This window comes from Pipistrellus kuhlii, unplaced genomic scaffold (assembly GCF_014108245.1).
Source record: "Pipistrellus kuhlii isolate mPipKuh1 unplaced genomic scaffold, mPipKuh1.p scaffold_m20_p_9, whole genome shotgun sequence".
Classification (NCBI taxonomy): Eukaryota; Metazoa; Chordata; class Mammalia; order Chiroptera; family Vespertilionidae; genus Pipistrellus; species Pipistrellus kuhlii.
Window position 1 is genome coordinate 21,388,134 of NW_023425595.1, and position 15,263 is coordinate 21,403,396.

General features: G+C 38.1%; 1 protein-coding gene across 3 annotated transcripts; it reads left to right on the forward strand.

Moving 5' to 3' along the window:
• The first annotated feature begins 681 nt into the window (after positions 1-681).
• Positions 682-14,742, forward strand: SAAL1 (serum amyloid A like 1). Of its 3 annotated transcripts, none has more exons than XM_036427670.2 (12): positions 683-877; positions 2,682-2,795; positions 4,234-4,317; positions 4,736-4,815; positions 6,809-6,868; positions 7,002-7,117; positions 8,020-8,200; positions 10,369-10,451; positions 10,536-10,724; positions 11,517-11,713; positions 13,649-13,741; positions 14,388-14,585. In XM_036427670.2, exons 1-12 carry the CDS (start codon positions 737-739, stop codon positions 14,478-14,480), a joined length of 1,431 nt encoding a protein of 476 aa, XP_036283563.1. In that variant the 5' UTR covers positions 683-736; the 3' UTR covers positions 14,481-14,585. The 3 variants fall into 3 exon arrangements, with proteins under 3 accessions (XP_036283566.1, XP_036283563.1, XP_036283565.1); XM_036427672.1 differs by having other exon boundaries at positions 11,520-11,713; XM_036427673.2 differs by lacking the exon at positions 13,649-13,741 and having other exon boundaries at positions 682-877; positions 14,388-14,742.
• The last annotated feature ends 521 nt before the right edge of the window (positions 14,743-15,263 follow it).

The following is a 15,263-nucleotide window of genomic DNA, read 5'->3' on the forward strand; positions in this document are numbered from 1 at the left end:
TATAGTCAGTGTCAGCTTTACTGTGAAGCTGACAAAGAGTAAGCTTCAAGGGCTCTTCACTTATATGGGACCATTCCAAGACCCTTGGAGGGACTCTAAGAAAGTATTTACATAGTCGAACAGCTTTGTATAATCTGAAAAAAGTTAAATATTTTAACTTTAAGCAGTGAATGTCACAGACTTGTCCATTCCAACATCCCACCATTACACTTCTCCTTGTGTTGAGTGACCATTGGGGTGGTCACAGACATTTTAGAGATCTGACTAAGAAGTTGAGTTGGGATTACAATTTGTTTGCATTTACTGGTCATGGGACATTTATGTGGTTTTCAGTCACTTCCTAGTATAATTGAGATGTTGATTGCCACCCTGGAGTAGGAATGGCTTCTAGACTCCCTACTGTGGTGCAGAGGTCAAATGGCAAAATGAACATGGCCAGTACAGTCCAGCACGGCATGTGTGGGAGATGACATACACGGTCCAGTGAGGGCGACCAATAACAATTATGACTATAACCATGCCTGATAGAATGCAGAGGGGCTGGGGGAGATGGAGTCATCCGGGCTCCTTCCTGTCCCTGACGGGAATATTGGGCGGGCAGTCAGCCCAGCAGGGCTCTGGGCAGCAGGGGGCGCTGTGGCGAGAGCAGCGCCGGGCCCTCTGGCGCCAGAAGGCCTCTCGCCTCCTCCTCCGGCGGCTTCCGGCGCGGCCCCTGCAGACCTGTAGCGGCCGAATCATGGACCGCAACCCCTCGCCGCCGCCGCTGCCCAGGAACGAGGTCGACCAGGAGGAGGAGGAGGTGGCGGGGGGTGACTGCATAGGGAGCACGGTGTACAGCAAGCACTGGCTCTTCGGCGTCCTCAGCGGGCTCATCCAGGTGTGGAAACTCGCGCCTCGCGTGGGCCCTCCTCCGTCCCCCACATCCGGCCCCGCGTCTGGCCGCCCCTCCCTCCCGCCTGGGCCCGCGGTCCCCATGGCGACCCAGGACCGCGACCCGGGACCCCTCCCCGGGCGCCCGCGGCCCCGCACCTCGGCAGCTCCCCGGCCCCCCAGCACTGAAGGAGGTGTAGTCAGGGACAGGAATGCCGGAGCGCTTGCAATTAACATATTTTACGTGGTCACGTAAAGGCATTTGCTCAGTTTTTTGCTCCCCCTTTCCACGGTCGTTTCCGAGGTCTAGGTCCTAATAATCTAGTTCATGGGCTTTAGTTGTAGCAGAAGAGTAGGTACGTGTTGGTTTTGGAGTCGGAGCTCTGACATCCAAAGCGCGGCTTCAGCACCTCTTTGCAGGGCGACTCTGGGCAAAGCTGCCAAAGCGCTCAGAGCCTCTGTTTCTTTCCCAATTTCTGCACAGCAGAATGGTAGTATCTGTGTTGTTGGATATAGGGCCATATTGTGTAGGTTAAATACGATATAGGCCATCGAGTGCTTACCCTGGCGTTTAACTGATAGGAGGCTGTGAACTTTTCTTTCCCTAATTAGAACTTTTCTTCTCATCTCTGCCCCTTCCAGGCCATCTCTGCACAGTTGCCAGAATAACCTTCCTTTTAAAAAACAAACAGCCCGGCCGCTCAGTGGTTGAATGTCAGCCAGGGTTGGGTTCCAGGTCAGGGCCCATGCCCCGGTTTCTGGCTGGATCCCCAGTAGGGGGCGTGCAGGAGGCAGCCTATCAATGATTCTCTCTCATCATTGATGTTTCTACCTCTCCTCCTTCCTCTCTGAAATCAATAAAAATATATTTAAGAAAAAAAACTCCTCATACTTCCCTTTACCCACTGGAGAAACATGCATATATTTTAGCTCGGAATGCAACCTTTCCAAGTCTCATTTGCTCACCATTGACACTTAACTGCTCACCATTCCCCAAAGATGCTAGGCCCTTAACTCTGAGCTCTCCTACTTTCCTTCTCCTCTTCTTCCTCAGAGATTTAGCTTAAATATCACCGAAGAGAATTTCCCCCTAACTTCTCCCAGGCATGGGTCATTGTCCCTCACTTCTCCCCTCAGAAGTTTTTTTAATTAAAAAAATATTTTATTGATTTCAGAGAGAGGTGGGGAGGGAGGGAGTGAGGGAGGGAGGGAGAGAGGGAGAGGGAGAGGGAGAGGGAGAGGGAGAGAGAGAGAGAGAGAGAGAGAGAGAGAGAGAGAGAGAGAGAGAGAGAGAGATAAGAACATCAATGATAAGTGAGAACATCAATGATAAGTGACAATCATTCATCAGCTGCCTCCTGCACATCCCAGGAGTCCGAAACCCTGGGCATGTGCCCTGAACGGGAATCGAACTGTGACCTGGTTCATAAGTGACACAACCACTGAGCCACACCAGCCAGGCTGCTCTTACAACTCTTTGTCCACAATTCAGTTGAATCACTTCACCTTTTCTGTTGTGATGATTTGTTTACCTGTCTTGTATCCACTATACACTAAACTGCTTAAAAGCAAGAGATTAAATCTTATTCATCTTTGTATTTCTACCCCAGTGCTTAGCAACAGTATTTACTCTATGAATGTTAAATGAATAGATCTACATAAGATACTGGTTTTTTAAGAGTTTTTTTGCAAGAGAAAACACTTTGAGGGTAGTATCTTTGTGACTTCTAAGTGATTATGGTATAATATTATTTGAGGAGTACTGTGGACAGCTTTCATTCATTTCTCTTTTTTCTTTTGTGTTTCTGAAGTTGGTTAGCCCTGAAAACACCAAATCCAGCTCAGATGACGAGGAGCAGCAGATGGAGCTTGATGAAGAAATGGAGAATGAGATTTGCAGAGTATGGGATATGTCAATGGATGAGGTACGGGGTAGGAAATGAAAGTGGAACACCATTGGGTGGTTTTTTTTTTTTTTCTTAAAGGTTGGTCTTTAAATCTCTGGGGAAAGACTTTAGTGTCTGTAATGACTCCTGTATGTAGTACAGGGAATGAGGTTCCAGGAGCTATAAATGCTAAGGTTTGTCCTTTAGGTTTGTGCCAAATATAAGACACCCAAAAAATATCACACATACACTTAGAATAATTATAAAGATAGTGTTTATTAAAATACAGTTTATTTTCAAAATTGAGCTATCAGCTGTTAAAGTGTGTATACATTTTTTTTTGGACACCCTGTATATAGTTTTTATGAAGGCCAGAACTCTTGTAGCTGGGAAGGTTTTGATACTTATATACCTAAAGAGAACACGGACCTCGTATTTGAGAATCATTGATTGGCTGCCTCCTGCACATTCCCCACTGGAGATAAAGCACACAACTTGGGCATGTGCCCTCGGCTGGAATTGAACCTGGGACCCCTCAGTCTGCAGGCCAATGCTCTATGCACTGAGTCAAACCAGCTAGGGCTCCCACACAGTTTTGATCACTAATATAATAAATCTTCAAATCAGGTAGCATTAATCCTCCATCTTTGTTCTTTGTCAAAGTTGTTTTGGTTGTCATTGGTCCTTTGTATTTCCATATTAATTTTAGAATCTGAGATTGAGTTGAATTAATAGATCATTTAGGAGAAGAATTGATAAATTACCGATAATGATTTTCTTAACCATGAACAAGTTATATCCTTACATTTATTTAGGTCTTCTCTAATTTCAGCAAACTGATTTAGTTTTGGGGCCCACATTTCTAACAAAATGGGGTCACATGTTCACTCCAGGTTCCTTCACCTGTGTAGTGTGTCCCATTAGGTGCCGTGGACAGGGCAAACTCTCTAAGAAGGAAGTGTGAAGCTGCTGCAGTTACACTGTGATCAGCATTTTTTTCTGTTGAAGATTTTGAAAACACAAGTTCTGATTTTGGGTATAACCCAGTAGGATTTTTTTTATCTGTTTCCCCTATTGTGTTTTTTAGCTCTTAGAAGACAGAAATTAAGAATATTACTTTTTCTTTATTCCCAGCTTCTAGCATGATACCTGGCAATCAGGAAATGTGTTTGAATGAATGAGAATGCCTGGTGTGTAGGAAGATCATTAATGTCAATATATTCAAGGCAGAAAAAGAGGGCAACCCTCTGGAATATCACAAGTACTTTATAGATTTGTTTATGGAATTGTTCCATTGCCTTGGGACCAGTTACCACATAGACTTTCTAACATTACTTTTATCTGTTGATACAGTTCCTAACTTTTTCTTGTGCCTGAAAGTAGGTATATATGGAATTAATATTTTTTACGGTTGCCTAAGCTAGGGGTTTAAAGAGGAATATTCAACATCCATGTTAATAATCATTTTTATTTTCAGGATGTGGCTTTATTTCTCCAAGAATTTAATGCTCCTGAGATATTTATGGGTGTATTGGCCAAATCCAAATGTCCTCGATTAAGAGTAAGTATGTACATTTTTATGGCCTCCTCTTTGGAGCAATAACAGATAGTGCTGGACAGTCTTTAATTTTTCTCACTTTAATTTTCTTACTGGCTACAAATCAGTTGCAAATGCTTATTGAACATTACCAGGTACTAGGTAATGTGCTATTTAAAATTATTAGAGTCCTAGAATTTTAGATTTGGGCTGGACCAGGGAGATCAATACTTTCAGGTAAAAATAACTGAAGTTATGCTGCTAATATGTGGCAGGACAGATAGGCTGAAGCTTGTTAAGATTGGGGTGCGAGCAATATACTTCTATATGCTGCCTCCTGTTCTATTTCCTAAGGTTCAATGAAAGTTTTTCTTCAAGTGTTTTTTCTGTTATGTGTCTGTCAACTTAGAGCTATTGTGACATGTGAAATTTGATTTGACAGGAGATCTGTGTGGGAATTTTAGGTAATATGGCCTGTTTCCAGGAGATATGTGTGTCCATCAGCAATGATAAAAATCTTGGGTAAGTTTTACGACATAATAAGTATGTTAAAAAAAAATAGATTTGTATTTTCTATCCCTAAGGGAACCCCTGATACTTAGGAGAGATAGGAAAATATGAAATGTAGTACTTCTTTTCTCTTGATGAACACTCTCCAGAAATGTCATTGTGTGTATGTTTTTTAAAATATATTTTTATTGCTTTCAGAGAGGAAGGGAGAGGGAGAGAGAGTAAAGAAGCATCAGTGATAAGAGAGAATCATTGATTGGTTGCCTCCTGCACACCCCCTACCAGGAATTGCGCCCACAACCTGAGCATGTGTCCTGACCAGGAATTGAACCGTAACCTCCTGGTTCCTAGGTTGACACTCAACCACTGAGCCATGCCAGTTGGGCTCATTGTGTTTTGATGGTAGCTAGGAGCTTTCACATATTTATGGTCATGAGTCAAGATTTTTATTGATAGGAAAGGGACGTGTATCATCAGCAGGTGGTAAATCAGATAAGATAAGAATCAGTGAATCAGAGCTTAGACATGGGGTACCTGATCAGAGTCCAAAACAGTTTAGGCTCAGGGACCCCAAAGGCTCAGAGTCTGATAAACTAGACTTGTTGATAGAGTTACACTGAGAACTCTGACTTCAACAGACCAGAACACACAAGATTGCCTCTGTATTCAAAGGCTTTTGTACTGTGCTTGGAGGCTGGTTGTCTTTTCCAGGCAGGAATGTTTGGGGTAGAGGGTTTTTTAATGGCAGAAACCCTGGTTACTTTAAGAGGTTTAAGAACATACATTTCTAGCCCTGGAAATATGCTAAATTTTTTGAGTGAATTTGTATTCTAGGCAAAGGTTTCATGGCTGTTAATCAGAATCTCAAATAAATTTGTGCCCACAATAGTTTAGAAATCTGTCTTGGGCGGTATTGCCAGTTAGGGCTGTAAGGGTTTATTATGGGATTCAAGTAATATAGCGGAGGTGGTTGATTACCACTTCTCGGTGTGGAGGGACTTCAGATCCTAGCTGTTTATTTCTCAGTAATTGGTAATCATTCATGGACTAGATAACTCAGGACTGTGCTTGGTCTCTAGTGGTCCCTATAAAAATATGAGAATGAGGAATGTTAAGTTTTATAAATTCAATAAATGCATCTTAAAATTATTCTGGAACAGTTTACATTGATGACAGGATATGAATTTGTTCAACTACTTTGGAGCAGTTGGGCATTATCTAGTCAAGTTGGTAGGTAGGCATATATTGTGACCCAGCAATGCCATTAGCAGATATATGGTAAAAGGAATTGTGCACACATGCATTGGGATGCTATATAAGAAGTATTGTAGGAGCATTGTTTGAAATAACCACTAGTAACAGGCTGGAAAAATACATTGTGTTATATTCATGCAATGAATGTTCTGCAGCAATTAATCAAAGAACAGTAGCTATAGGAACAACATGGGCAGATCTTAAACACATGATTAAGTGTCTTATTTGCATATATAAACTAAAACTCACAAAATGCATGCAATATAATTATTTTATATAAAGTTTAAAACCAACATATATTAAATAATAAAAATATAAAGTAAAGCAAATAAATGACTGCTGGAAAGTCAGGATAGTAGTCATTTCTAAACATATATTAAATAATAAAAATATAAAGTAAAGCAAATAAATGCTGTAAAGTCAGGATAGTTGTCATTTCTAGTCATATATTAAATAATAAGAATATAAAGTAAAGCAAATAAATGACTGCTGGGAAGTCAGGATAATAGTCATTTCTACAATAGATGGGAAAGAATTGTGATTTGGAATGGACAAATGGGCTGTGGAGAGGCAGCATTGTTCTGTTTTTTGCTTTGTATTTATTCATTCAGTGTAGATTTTATCCCAGGCTGTTACATTTATATGCTCTATTTCACAACTAAAAACATTTAAAAAGTTAAATGAAAACTGTACTTTGGTATTTAAAATGAGAGAATTAATGCACATTGGTTTAACTATTTTGTTTTTGTAGCCAGGTATTATTGCAGTGCTTGTATGATTCAGACCCTCCTACTTTGCTGGAAACAAGCAGGTATGTTTTCTTCTTTGTATGGATTTTATGTACTCAACCAGAAGGGAGTCTAGTAGAGCTAACTCTTTATTCTTGAATTTCCTTTACTGTTTTTGAAAGATAGATATTTAGCTTACATTTGTTTATCATGTAGATTGTTGCTTACATGCCTTTCCCAGACAGAAGTGGCCAGTGTCTGGGTTGAAAGAATCCAGGAACATCCAGCTATTTATGATAGCATTTGCTTCATCATGTCAAGTTCAACAAATGGTAAGTCACCATGTAATAAGGAAAAAAATTTAAAAAACACAAATCTTTTTGTTTTAACCCTCACCTGAGGATAGTTTTTCCATGGATTTCTAGAGAGAGAGTAGAAGGGAGGGGAAGGGAGAAAGAGAGAAACATTGAAGTGAGAGAAACACATCAGTTGTTTGCCTCTCACATGTACCCATACTAGGGCGGGGGGAACCTGTAACCAAGCTACAAGGTACCTGCCCTTGACCAGGAATCAATCCTGCGACCCTTCAGTCCATGAACTGATTCTCTAATCAGCGAGCCAAACCAGCCAGGGCTAGAAAACAATTTTTGATTATTTTTTGTTAGGAAACCAGGGAGCTTTTTCTGGAGATCATCTAAAGGCTAAGTATTAGGTGCAAAGTATTCCAACTCAAGATAAAAAATTTTTTTAATATAATTTTAGATGGGTACTAGATTTATCAGGATGATCACTTTGTAAGATAAATAAATATCTAATCACTATGTTGTACACCTGACACTAAAGATTGCATGTCAACTGTAATTGAAAAAAATTATTTTTACAAAAGGTACAAAATTTCTTCTTTTAAAATTTTTATTCATTGATTTTAGAAATAGAGAAGGAGTAGGGGAGGGAGAGAGAGATACACATAGATTTAGAAAATAGATTTGTTGTTCCACTTACTTATGCATTCATTGGTTGATTCTTGTATGTGCCCTGACCAGAGATTAAACCCACCACCCGGACGGTTTAAAATTTCTTCTTAAACTCCCAAGCAAAGGAGGCTTCCTTACTGTTCTTAGAATAAGTAATGCTTTGGCAAGATTGGTGGTGTTCAAATAGTTTTAGGAATTGATTAATATTACTGCTTTTAAAATTTTGTTTCTCATTTCAGAATCTGTTTTTTTCTTTGCAGTTGACTTGCTGGTGAAGGTGGGGGAGGTTGTAGACAAGCTCTTTGATTTGGATGAGAAGCTGATGTTGGAATGGATTAGAAATGGGGCCGTTCAGCCTCAGGACCAACCCCAGGAAGATTCTGAAGAGCAACGAGTGTTTAGAATTGTGCCCTGTGTGCTTGAAGCTGCCAAACAAGTACGGTAGGTGAGCTCTTTTGTACAAAATACTCTGGGAAAATCTAGTTGCTAGAAGTATCCTTAGATAATAAGTTATCTTAATTTCTTTCCGACAGGGTGAATAGCACATAGCTGATCTTTAGCAGGCTTGATTTACTACTAATATTCGTGGTGACAGTATATTTGTTCTGTGCAAGAATTAATGGTTACGAAGTACCTGTTCTAATACTAATTAGCTATAGGCTATTATTAGCATTATTTATCTTTAGTATCTTAAAATCTTGTGCAACTTTGTGTAATATAAATCAAATAGATAAGATTTTTTTGTGCTTTATTTTCCATTGGACATTTAACTACTTCTTCAGCTAATGTCAGATATTTGTTTTCTTCTTGTATATATATGCTAGTCTTGGATAATTTACTGGCTTCTGGAATCTTCCCAAGAGTGATAACTAGGTCTTGTAGGTTATTGAAACTGTTAATTGTTGCCGAAACCTGTTTGGCTCAGTGGTGGAGCGTCGGTCTACGGACTGAAGGGTCCCAGGTTCAATTCCGGTCAAGGGCATGTACATTGGTTGCGGACACATCCCCGGTGGAGGGTGTGCAGGATGCAGCTGGTCGATGTTTCTCTCATCGATGTTTCTAGCACTCTATCCCTCTCTCATCCTCTCTGTAAAAAATCAATAAAATAAAAAAAACCATTATATATAAAAAAAGAAACTGTTAATTGTTAGTGACTAGAAAATTAATTTATGAATTGAACTGTTTAGTGGTCAGTTGTGCATTCTTAGTGCTTAATAACCCACATTAAAGCCTATTAATTTTATGACCTTTATACAGATGAGAATTAAATTCATCATTTCCCCCAAATCTTCTTCAGCATTCACAATCACTGTAAATGGTATGATTTTTATCCTGTTTGGATAACGGGGAAGAATGTGGAAGCTGTTGCCAATTCTTCCTCATCCCTCTCTTTTCCCATGGCCACTCAACCTCCAAGCCCTGTTCCCGACTTTTTCTGGGATCCCATCCGAGCCACCAGCAGGCCATTGTCTCTCATCTGGACAACTGCAACATTCTCTTACCCGAGTTCCCTGCTTCGAGGCTTGCTCCTTGCAAGCCTAGACTGTAGAGCACACTGTAGTGATCATCCCACCTTCATGCTTCAAACGCTTCAGTTGCGTTTCTTAGGAAAAGGTTCAAAGTTTTAAAAAGTTTGACTTACAAGTTATTGTATAGTGCTTCTCCATACTTATTCTTTGTGTTCTGGGTTTCAACCATATGAAATTTCCTTTATTTCTTCAACTGAGCCAAGCTCTCTTAACTCTAGGCTTTTGCACACTATGTCTCCTATACCCCAAACATTTCTTTGCCCCTTCAGGTGTCTGTGTCAACAATATTTCTCTTAAGATACCTCTCCTGATTCTCCGAAGTAAATGAAGTTTTTTTGCTATGTGTTCCTCTAATACTTTGGACTTCCTCTAGAATTACATTCTTATTGCTTTGCTATTGCCCCTTTATCTTCTTTCCTTTTAGACTGGAAACCTCATGAAGATAGAAACAGTGTTTTATACATCTCTGTTTTCCCAGCCCCTAGTGTAATACCTGAAAACAGTAGTACTTAAATATTTGCTAGATCATCTTTTAATTATTTACTATCTTTTTACATAATTGTTTGGTTGAAGAACTTGGATTGTGAGTTTCTAGGAATCCAAGCTGTTGAACACAAAAATTATACTTACCATGGTTTTAGTATTCTGAGCTAGGGAGCTAGGATAATCCTGTGAAGTTTTAAGAACTTCATTATTGTTAATGCTTGGTGTAATGGACCTTACACTCACTCTATGAAAGTCTCAATTATTTATCCCCCTCCTGATTATCCACGTAAACCAGAATGATAAAGTAGCAACTCTCAGGTTTCTGCATTGTTTTCATGGGACAATGTGAAAAATAATGTTTCTTCTTGTCTTGTTCATGTTGATTATATTATAGAAAATTTGTTTTTTTTACTGATTTCCCCATTGGAATGTAGAGAGCTCTGGTGAGTACAGAGATTTTTGTCCTGTTCCCTGTTTTATCTTTAACACCTTAGTTACTGGGGAGTGACTAGTATAGAGTGATGAATGGATGAACAATTGCAATCCTATAGACAGCAAAGTGGTTGATTCAGTGCTTTTGTTTTTTATATTTAGTTCTGAAAATCTGGAAGGACTGGATGTATACATGCACATCTTACAGCTACTTACTACAGTAGATGATGGAATTCAAGCAATTGGTAAGATGTTATATAGGGAAGCACTATATCTACTCTTTTAATTGGTTTCTGTTTTTAAAGTACTACTTTATCATTTTTATTAAGTACAGTATCCTGACACTGGAAAAGACACTTGGAATTTACTTTTTGACATAGTCTGCCATGAATTCTGCCAGTCTGATGATCCACCCATCATACTTCAAGAACAGAAAACAGTGCTGGCCTCTGTTTTTTCAGTATTGTCTGCCATCTATGCTTCACAGGTTGAACAGAAGTATCTAAAGGTAGAAAAAGGCAAGTATCATTTTAGTGCACTAAATTAAATTCTGTCAGATTCTAAAGCCCAGGTTTGTATTGTTGGTTTGGTTTCTTTCTCACTTTTTTAAAAACAACCTTTACTTGAGGATATAGGGTTTTTAAAAAAAAATTTTTTTTAATTGATTTCAGAGAGGTAGAGAGAGATAGAAATATCAGTGAGTAGAGAGAATTAATTATTGATCGGCTCCCTCCTACAGGGGATTGAGCCCAAAATGTGTCTTTATAGGGAATGGAACTGTGATTTCTGGTTCATAGGTCAATGCTTAACCACTGAGCAACACTGGCGGGGCTTGCCCAGCTTTCTAAACTCACCTTGTGCCCTCCTTGCTCACACAGTGTAAGTCACTGGCCTTCTTTTAGTTTTTCAGACCTTCCATGACATTTCCTATTTGGGGCTTTTGCACTTGTTCCCTCTGCTTGAAATATTTTTCTGGGCTCTTTGCATTGATTCTTATCCTTTCTCTCTCAACTGGGTGTCATCTCTTCAGAGAGCCTCCCCTGTCAGCTGCTTTATTATAGTCCCCTTTAATTTTCTTCATAGAACTTAACCAACATCTGAAATTACCTGCTTTATTCATTTGCATATTTGAGAGTATAAAAATATAAGTCTCTTGAAGGCTGAAGCTTTGATGAGCTTGTGTGGCTCTATAAAGTACCATCTCTACCACTAATAGTTATTCAGCATGAATGAATGAATGAATGAATGAATGATGAGTGAGTAACCAAACTTAACTGGCTAATCTCATGTCTCTTGATTTGTTTGTACAGTAGATCTTTCTCTAATAGACAGCCTGATTCGTGTTTTAAAAAATGTGGAACGTTGTCAGAAGAAACCAGAGAATTCGGCAGAGTCTAACACAGAAGAAACTAAAAAGTCTGATTTAACCCAAGATGATTTCCACTTGGAAATCTTAAAGGATATTTCATGTGAATTTCTTTCTAATATTTTTCAGGTATTAACAAAGGTAAGAAGTATTAATGGTTTCTTCAGCAAAATAAAGTATGAGTTGCTTAATGTTCCCAACTTTATTATCACTGTTATTATTTTTGGCAAAATTGAGAAAGAAAGAACTTGTCACCATAAGCTTATAGTTTTAAACCAGCAGCTATGTGGTTTGGTATATTTTTATATATGTATATGTTTTTCACATATTTATAACCCATATATACAGTTTTCACTTAACATTACATTATTAGCATTTCTCCTGACTAGAACAGTTCACTGAAACTTTACTGAGCCAATTTAATACCTAATTTGCCAAAAAATCAATTTATAAAATTGATTGTAAACCTTTTTTAAGGAATAGTTTTCCTAAATATGTTCAGGTTTATTAGCTTATTCTTCCTTTGAGCATATCCTTATTGTCCATATATTTTATAATAAGATAAAAATATATGAACATAACTATAGTCTATATATTCGTTGAAGTTTTTTCAAGAATATTTATCAAAACAAGTTTCTATTATTCTGGTGATTTGTTTTACCTTAGCATAGATTTTCAGAAGTTAGCTTACTAGGTTTGACATTATAAATGTGAAAATGACTAAGGCATAATGGCTACATTTTTTTGAAAAGGCTTTTGACATGTGATAATGTTGATTTTACTTGATTCTTATTATTGGGTATTATAATTTTATGTCAAGTAAAATTCAAGAGGAGATTAAGTTGTACCTTATTTTGATTGGCATTTTTATTATTAGTGAGTTTGAATATTTTGACATATATTTGTATATTGGTTGTGTTTTCTGCTTTATATATTTATTAGTTTTGATTATTTGCATGGAATTCCATGGGTAATATTGTATCTTCTGAATATTCATTGCATGTATTTTCCCCAATGTTTGCTGTTCCTTTTGTATTTTTGGAGAGGGGACATAGATGTTTCTTAATTTTCAAGTGGTAGAAATATAGGAGAAAGGTGGGCTGAGACTAAAGCAGGATGTGACATGAAAGTTCTTACCTGTCACACTGAATGGAGTTTGAACTTAATCTTGAGGAAACTGGGGAACTACTACAGATATTTTTAAAAGCATCAAGTGATACAATCTGTTTAGAAAGGTTACTCAAAAAGCAAGAGAGAGAAGATTATAGACAGTTGAGGCTGGAGACCCGGAGACAAAGCTAAAGGCTTTTGTGACTATAGTCTTCAAGAATAATCTGGTGCATTAGTAATTTTTATTTTTATTATTTTAAAATTATATCTTTATTGTTGAAAATATTACAGATGTTCTCCTCTGTCCCTCCTTCATTGTCCCGTCTACCCTCACACTCCTACCCTAGGTCTTCACTACACTATTGTCTGTGTCCATGGGTGTGCATATTTACATATAAATTCTTTGGTTAATCTCTTTCCACGCCTACTTTCCCTCTGAGATTCATCAGTCTGTTCTATGCTTCTATAATTGGCATACAGTAAACTACACATATTTGAAGAGTGCAATTTGAAAAATGTTAGTCTATGTATACATCTATGATACCATTACCCAATCAAAATAATAAATATATATCCAAAGGGGGCAAAAAAGAAAAGAAGAATCTGAGAAATGAGAGCCTATCTATTTGGAAGTGTGGTTGGAGAGGAGGTGTAGGATATTAGATTATTAATAGAATGAACACTCCAGTGAAGGGGTCAGCAGCAAAGGAGGAAGAAAAGTCTTGGCTGTATTCCAGGTTTTTGGTGTGTGTAGTAGGTAGGGTAGGTGGGTATGTGGTGGTAGGCTTCACTAAAATAAGGACTGTGATGGAGCACGTGTTTGGATTACACAGGGAGGAATGATACTAGGTTCAGTTTGGGACATTTGAAACGCCTGTAGGATCAGTGGAGAATTGCGTAAATGGATTTATATTTATTCACCAGATACAGCTTTAGAAATTTTCCTTTCTCTTTGTTTTGTTTTAGGAGACTGTGACTAAGGGACTAAAGGAGGGCCAGTTAAGCAAGCAGAAGTGTTCCTGTGCATTTAAAAACCTTCTTCCTTTCTATAGCCCTGTGGTGAGTGTGAGTAAATGTATAGGTGACTAAGTTTCAGAGGATTATTTGATTTTTGAGGCCATTGTCAAAAAAAAGATAATGCATACAATTCACATGACTTACTGCCTTTGCCAGACATGACTGCTGAATAACTCATGGGAGTATCCTGAGGAACAGTTCAGGTTTTAAGAGAAAGGAATCAACACTGAATTTACAATATTCTTTTCTGTTAGGAAGTAGATAATATATATATTAATCAAAAATAAGGTTCTTAGATAGGTACAGTCAGTAGATTTTTCTGGTTCTCCGAATTACATTATATTTGCTTGTTTTCATTAGAGGCACTTTCAAGATAGGAACTTTTTTTTTTAGCAAAGTGAAATATGAGAGTGAAGGGATATGGCAGGAAGGAGGATAGAAATAAAACTTTATTAATGGACCCTAAAGGGGAATCATTTGGAAGATAAATACTAGTTTAAGAGTAAAACAAAACAGTAAGTCTAGTCACTTCATTGATGTTTCAGGAAATATTGTGATGGAATATATCATTTCTTTTCCTCTGGGCTATTTAAAAATCACAGGCAGAGCATTTTTATAGTCATAATCAATATCTTAATTCACCTTTTCCTTTACTTATGCTTATTTGATTCTTTTGTTTGACTCACAGGTGGAAGACTTTCTTAAAATCCTTCATGAAGTTGATAAGACCCTTGCTGGTGACCTAGAAGAAAGCTTCCCAAGTTTAAAGACTCAGACGTAAAAACTGAACTGTAATTCCCTCTGCCCAAGAAGTAAACTTTATTTTTGTTAATGACAGTTGAAATTGACTTGTAGGAAGTATTATATAAAGCCTACATAAGACCATCATTGTCTGGTATTGCACGCATGCACTTCTTCCCCCAGCCTTATCTCACTTTTGTTTAATATTGGAATCTAGAGTTTCATCCCCATCAAACATCCCCTCCCCCCCCCCTTTTTTTTTTTTAATATTGGTTATGTGGTATTTGTTACCTTCGGGTAAAGAAAACAAAAATATAAGCTTATCATTGAGGATTTTTTCCCCCTCAAGAATATTTGAAAGGTTAGTGAGGATTTTTTTCCCATAACTCTTACTTTGATTTTTATGTGAGAATTTTATATTTGTGTCCACTACAAGCATATTCTGCTGCACCAATAGAAAGCCATACTATAATAGTTTTTATGCATTATACAATAATAAGTCCAGAGGTAGGTAATCCAGACCTGATATGGTGGCTTAGGGACCCTACTTCCTTTCATGTCTAGGTGTTCTGCTATGGGCACCTGTGTGTGCATGTTATTGTCTTGTGGTTAAGGGGACTATACGAGATCACTGGTCCTTTCATTCACATTTGGGGAGGGAAAAGGAGAAAGGCAAAGGGGCTGTCTATATATATAAATCTGTATATATAAAAGCCTAAGTGAAGGTTATGACTGAATGACCAAAACAACTGCACTGTTTGACGTGGTCAAATTGCTATGACATGCACTGACCACTAGGAAGCAGATGCTCAATCCAAGAGCT

Excerpts from the sequence above, each read along its gene's own strand:
- SAAL1 (XM_036427670.2), top strand. The coding sequence starts at position 737 with ATGGACCGCAACCCCTCGCCGCCGCCGCTGCCCAGGAACGAGGTCGAC. Across the intron at positions 7,118-8,019 it reads CATGTCAAGTTCAACAAATG|TTGACTTGCTGGTGAAGGTG; the intron begins GTAAGTCACCAT and ends TTTTCTTTGCAG. Across the intron at positions 13,742-14,387 it reads TTCCTTTCTATAGCCCTGTG|GTGGAAGACTTTCTTAAAAT; the intron begins GTGAGTGTGAGT and ends TTTGACTCACAG.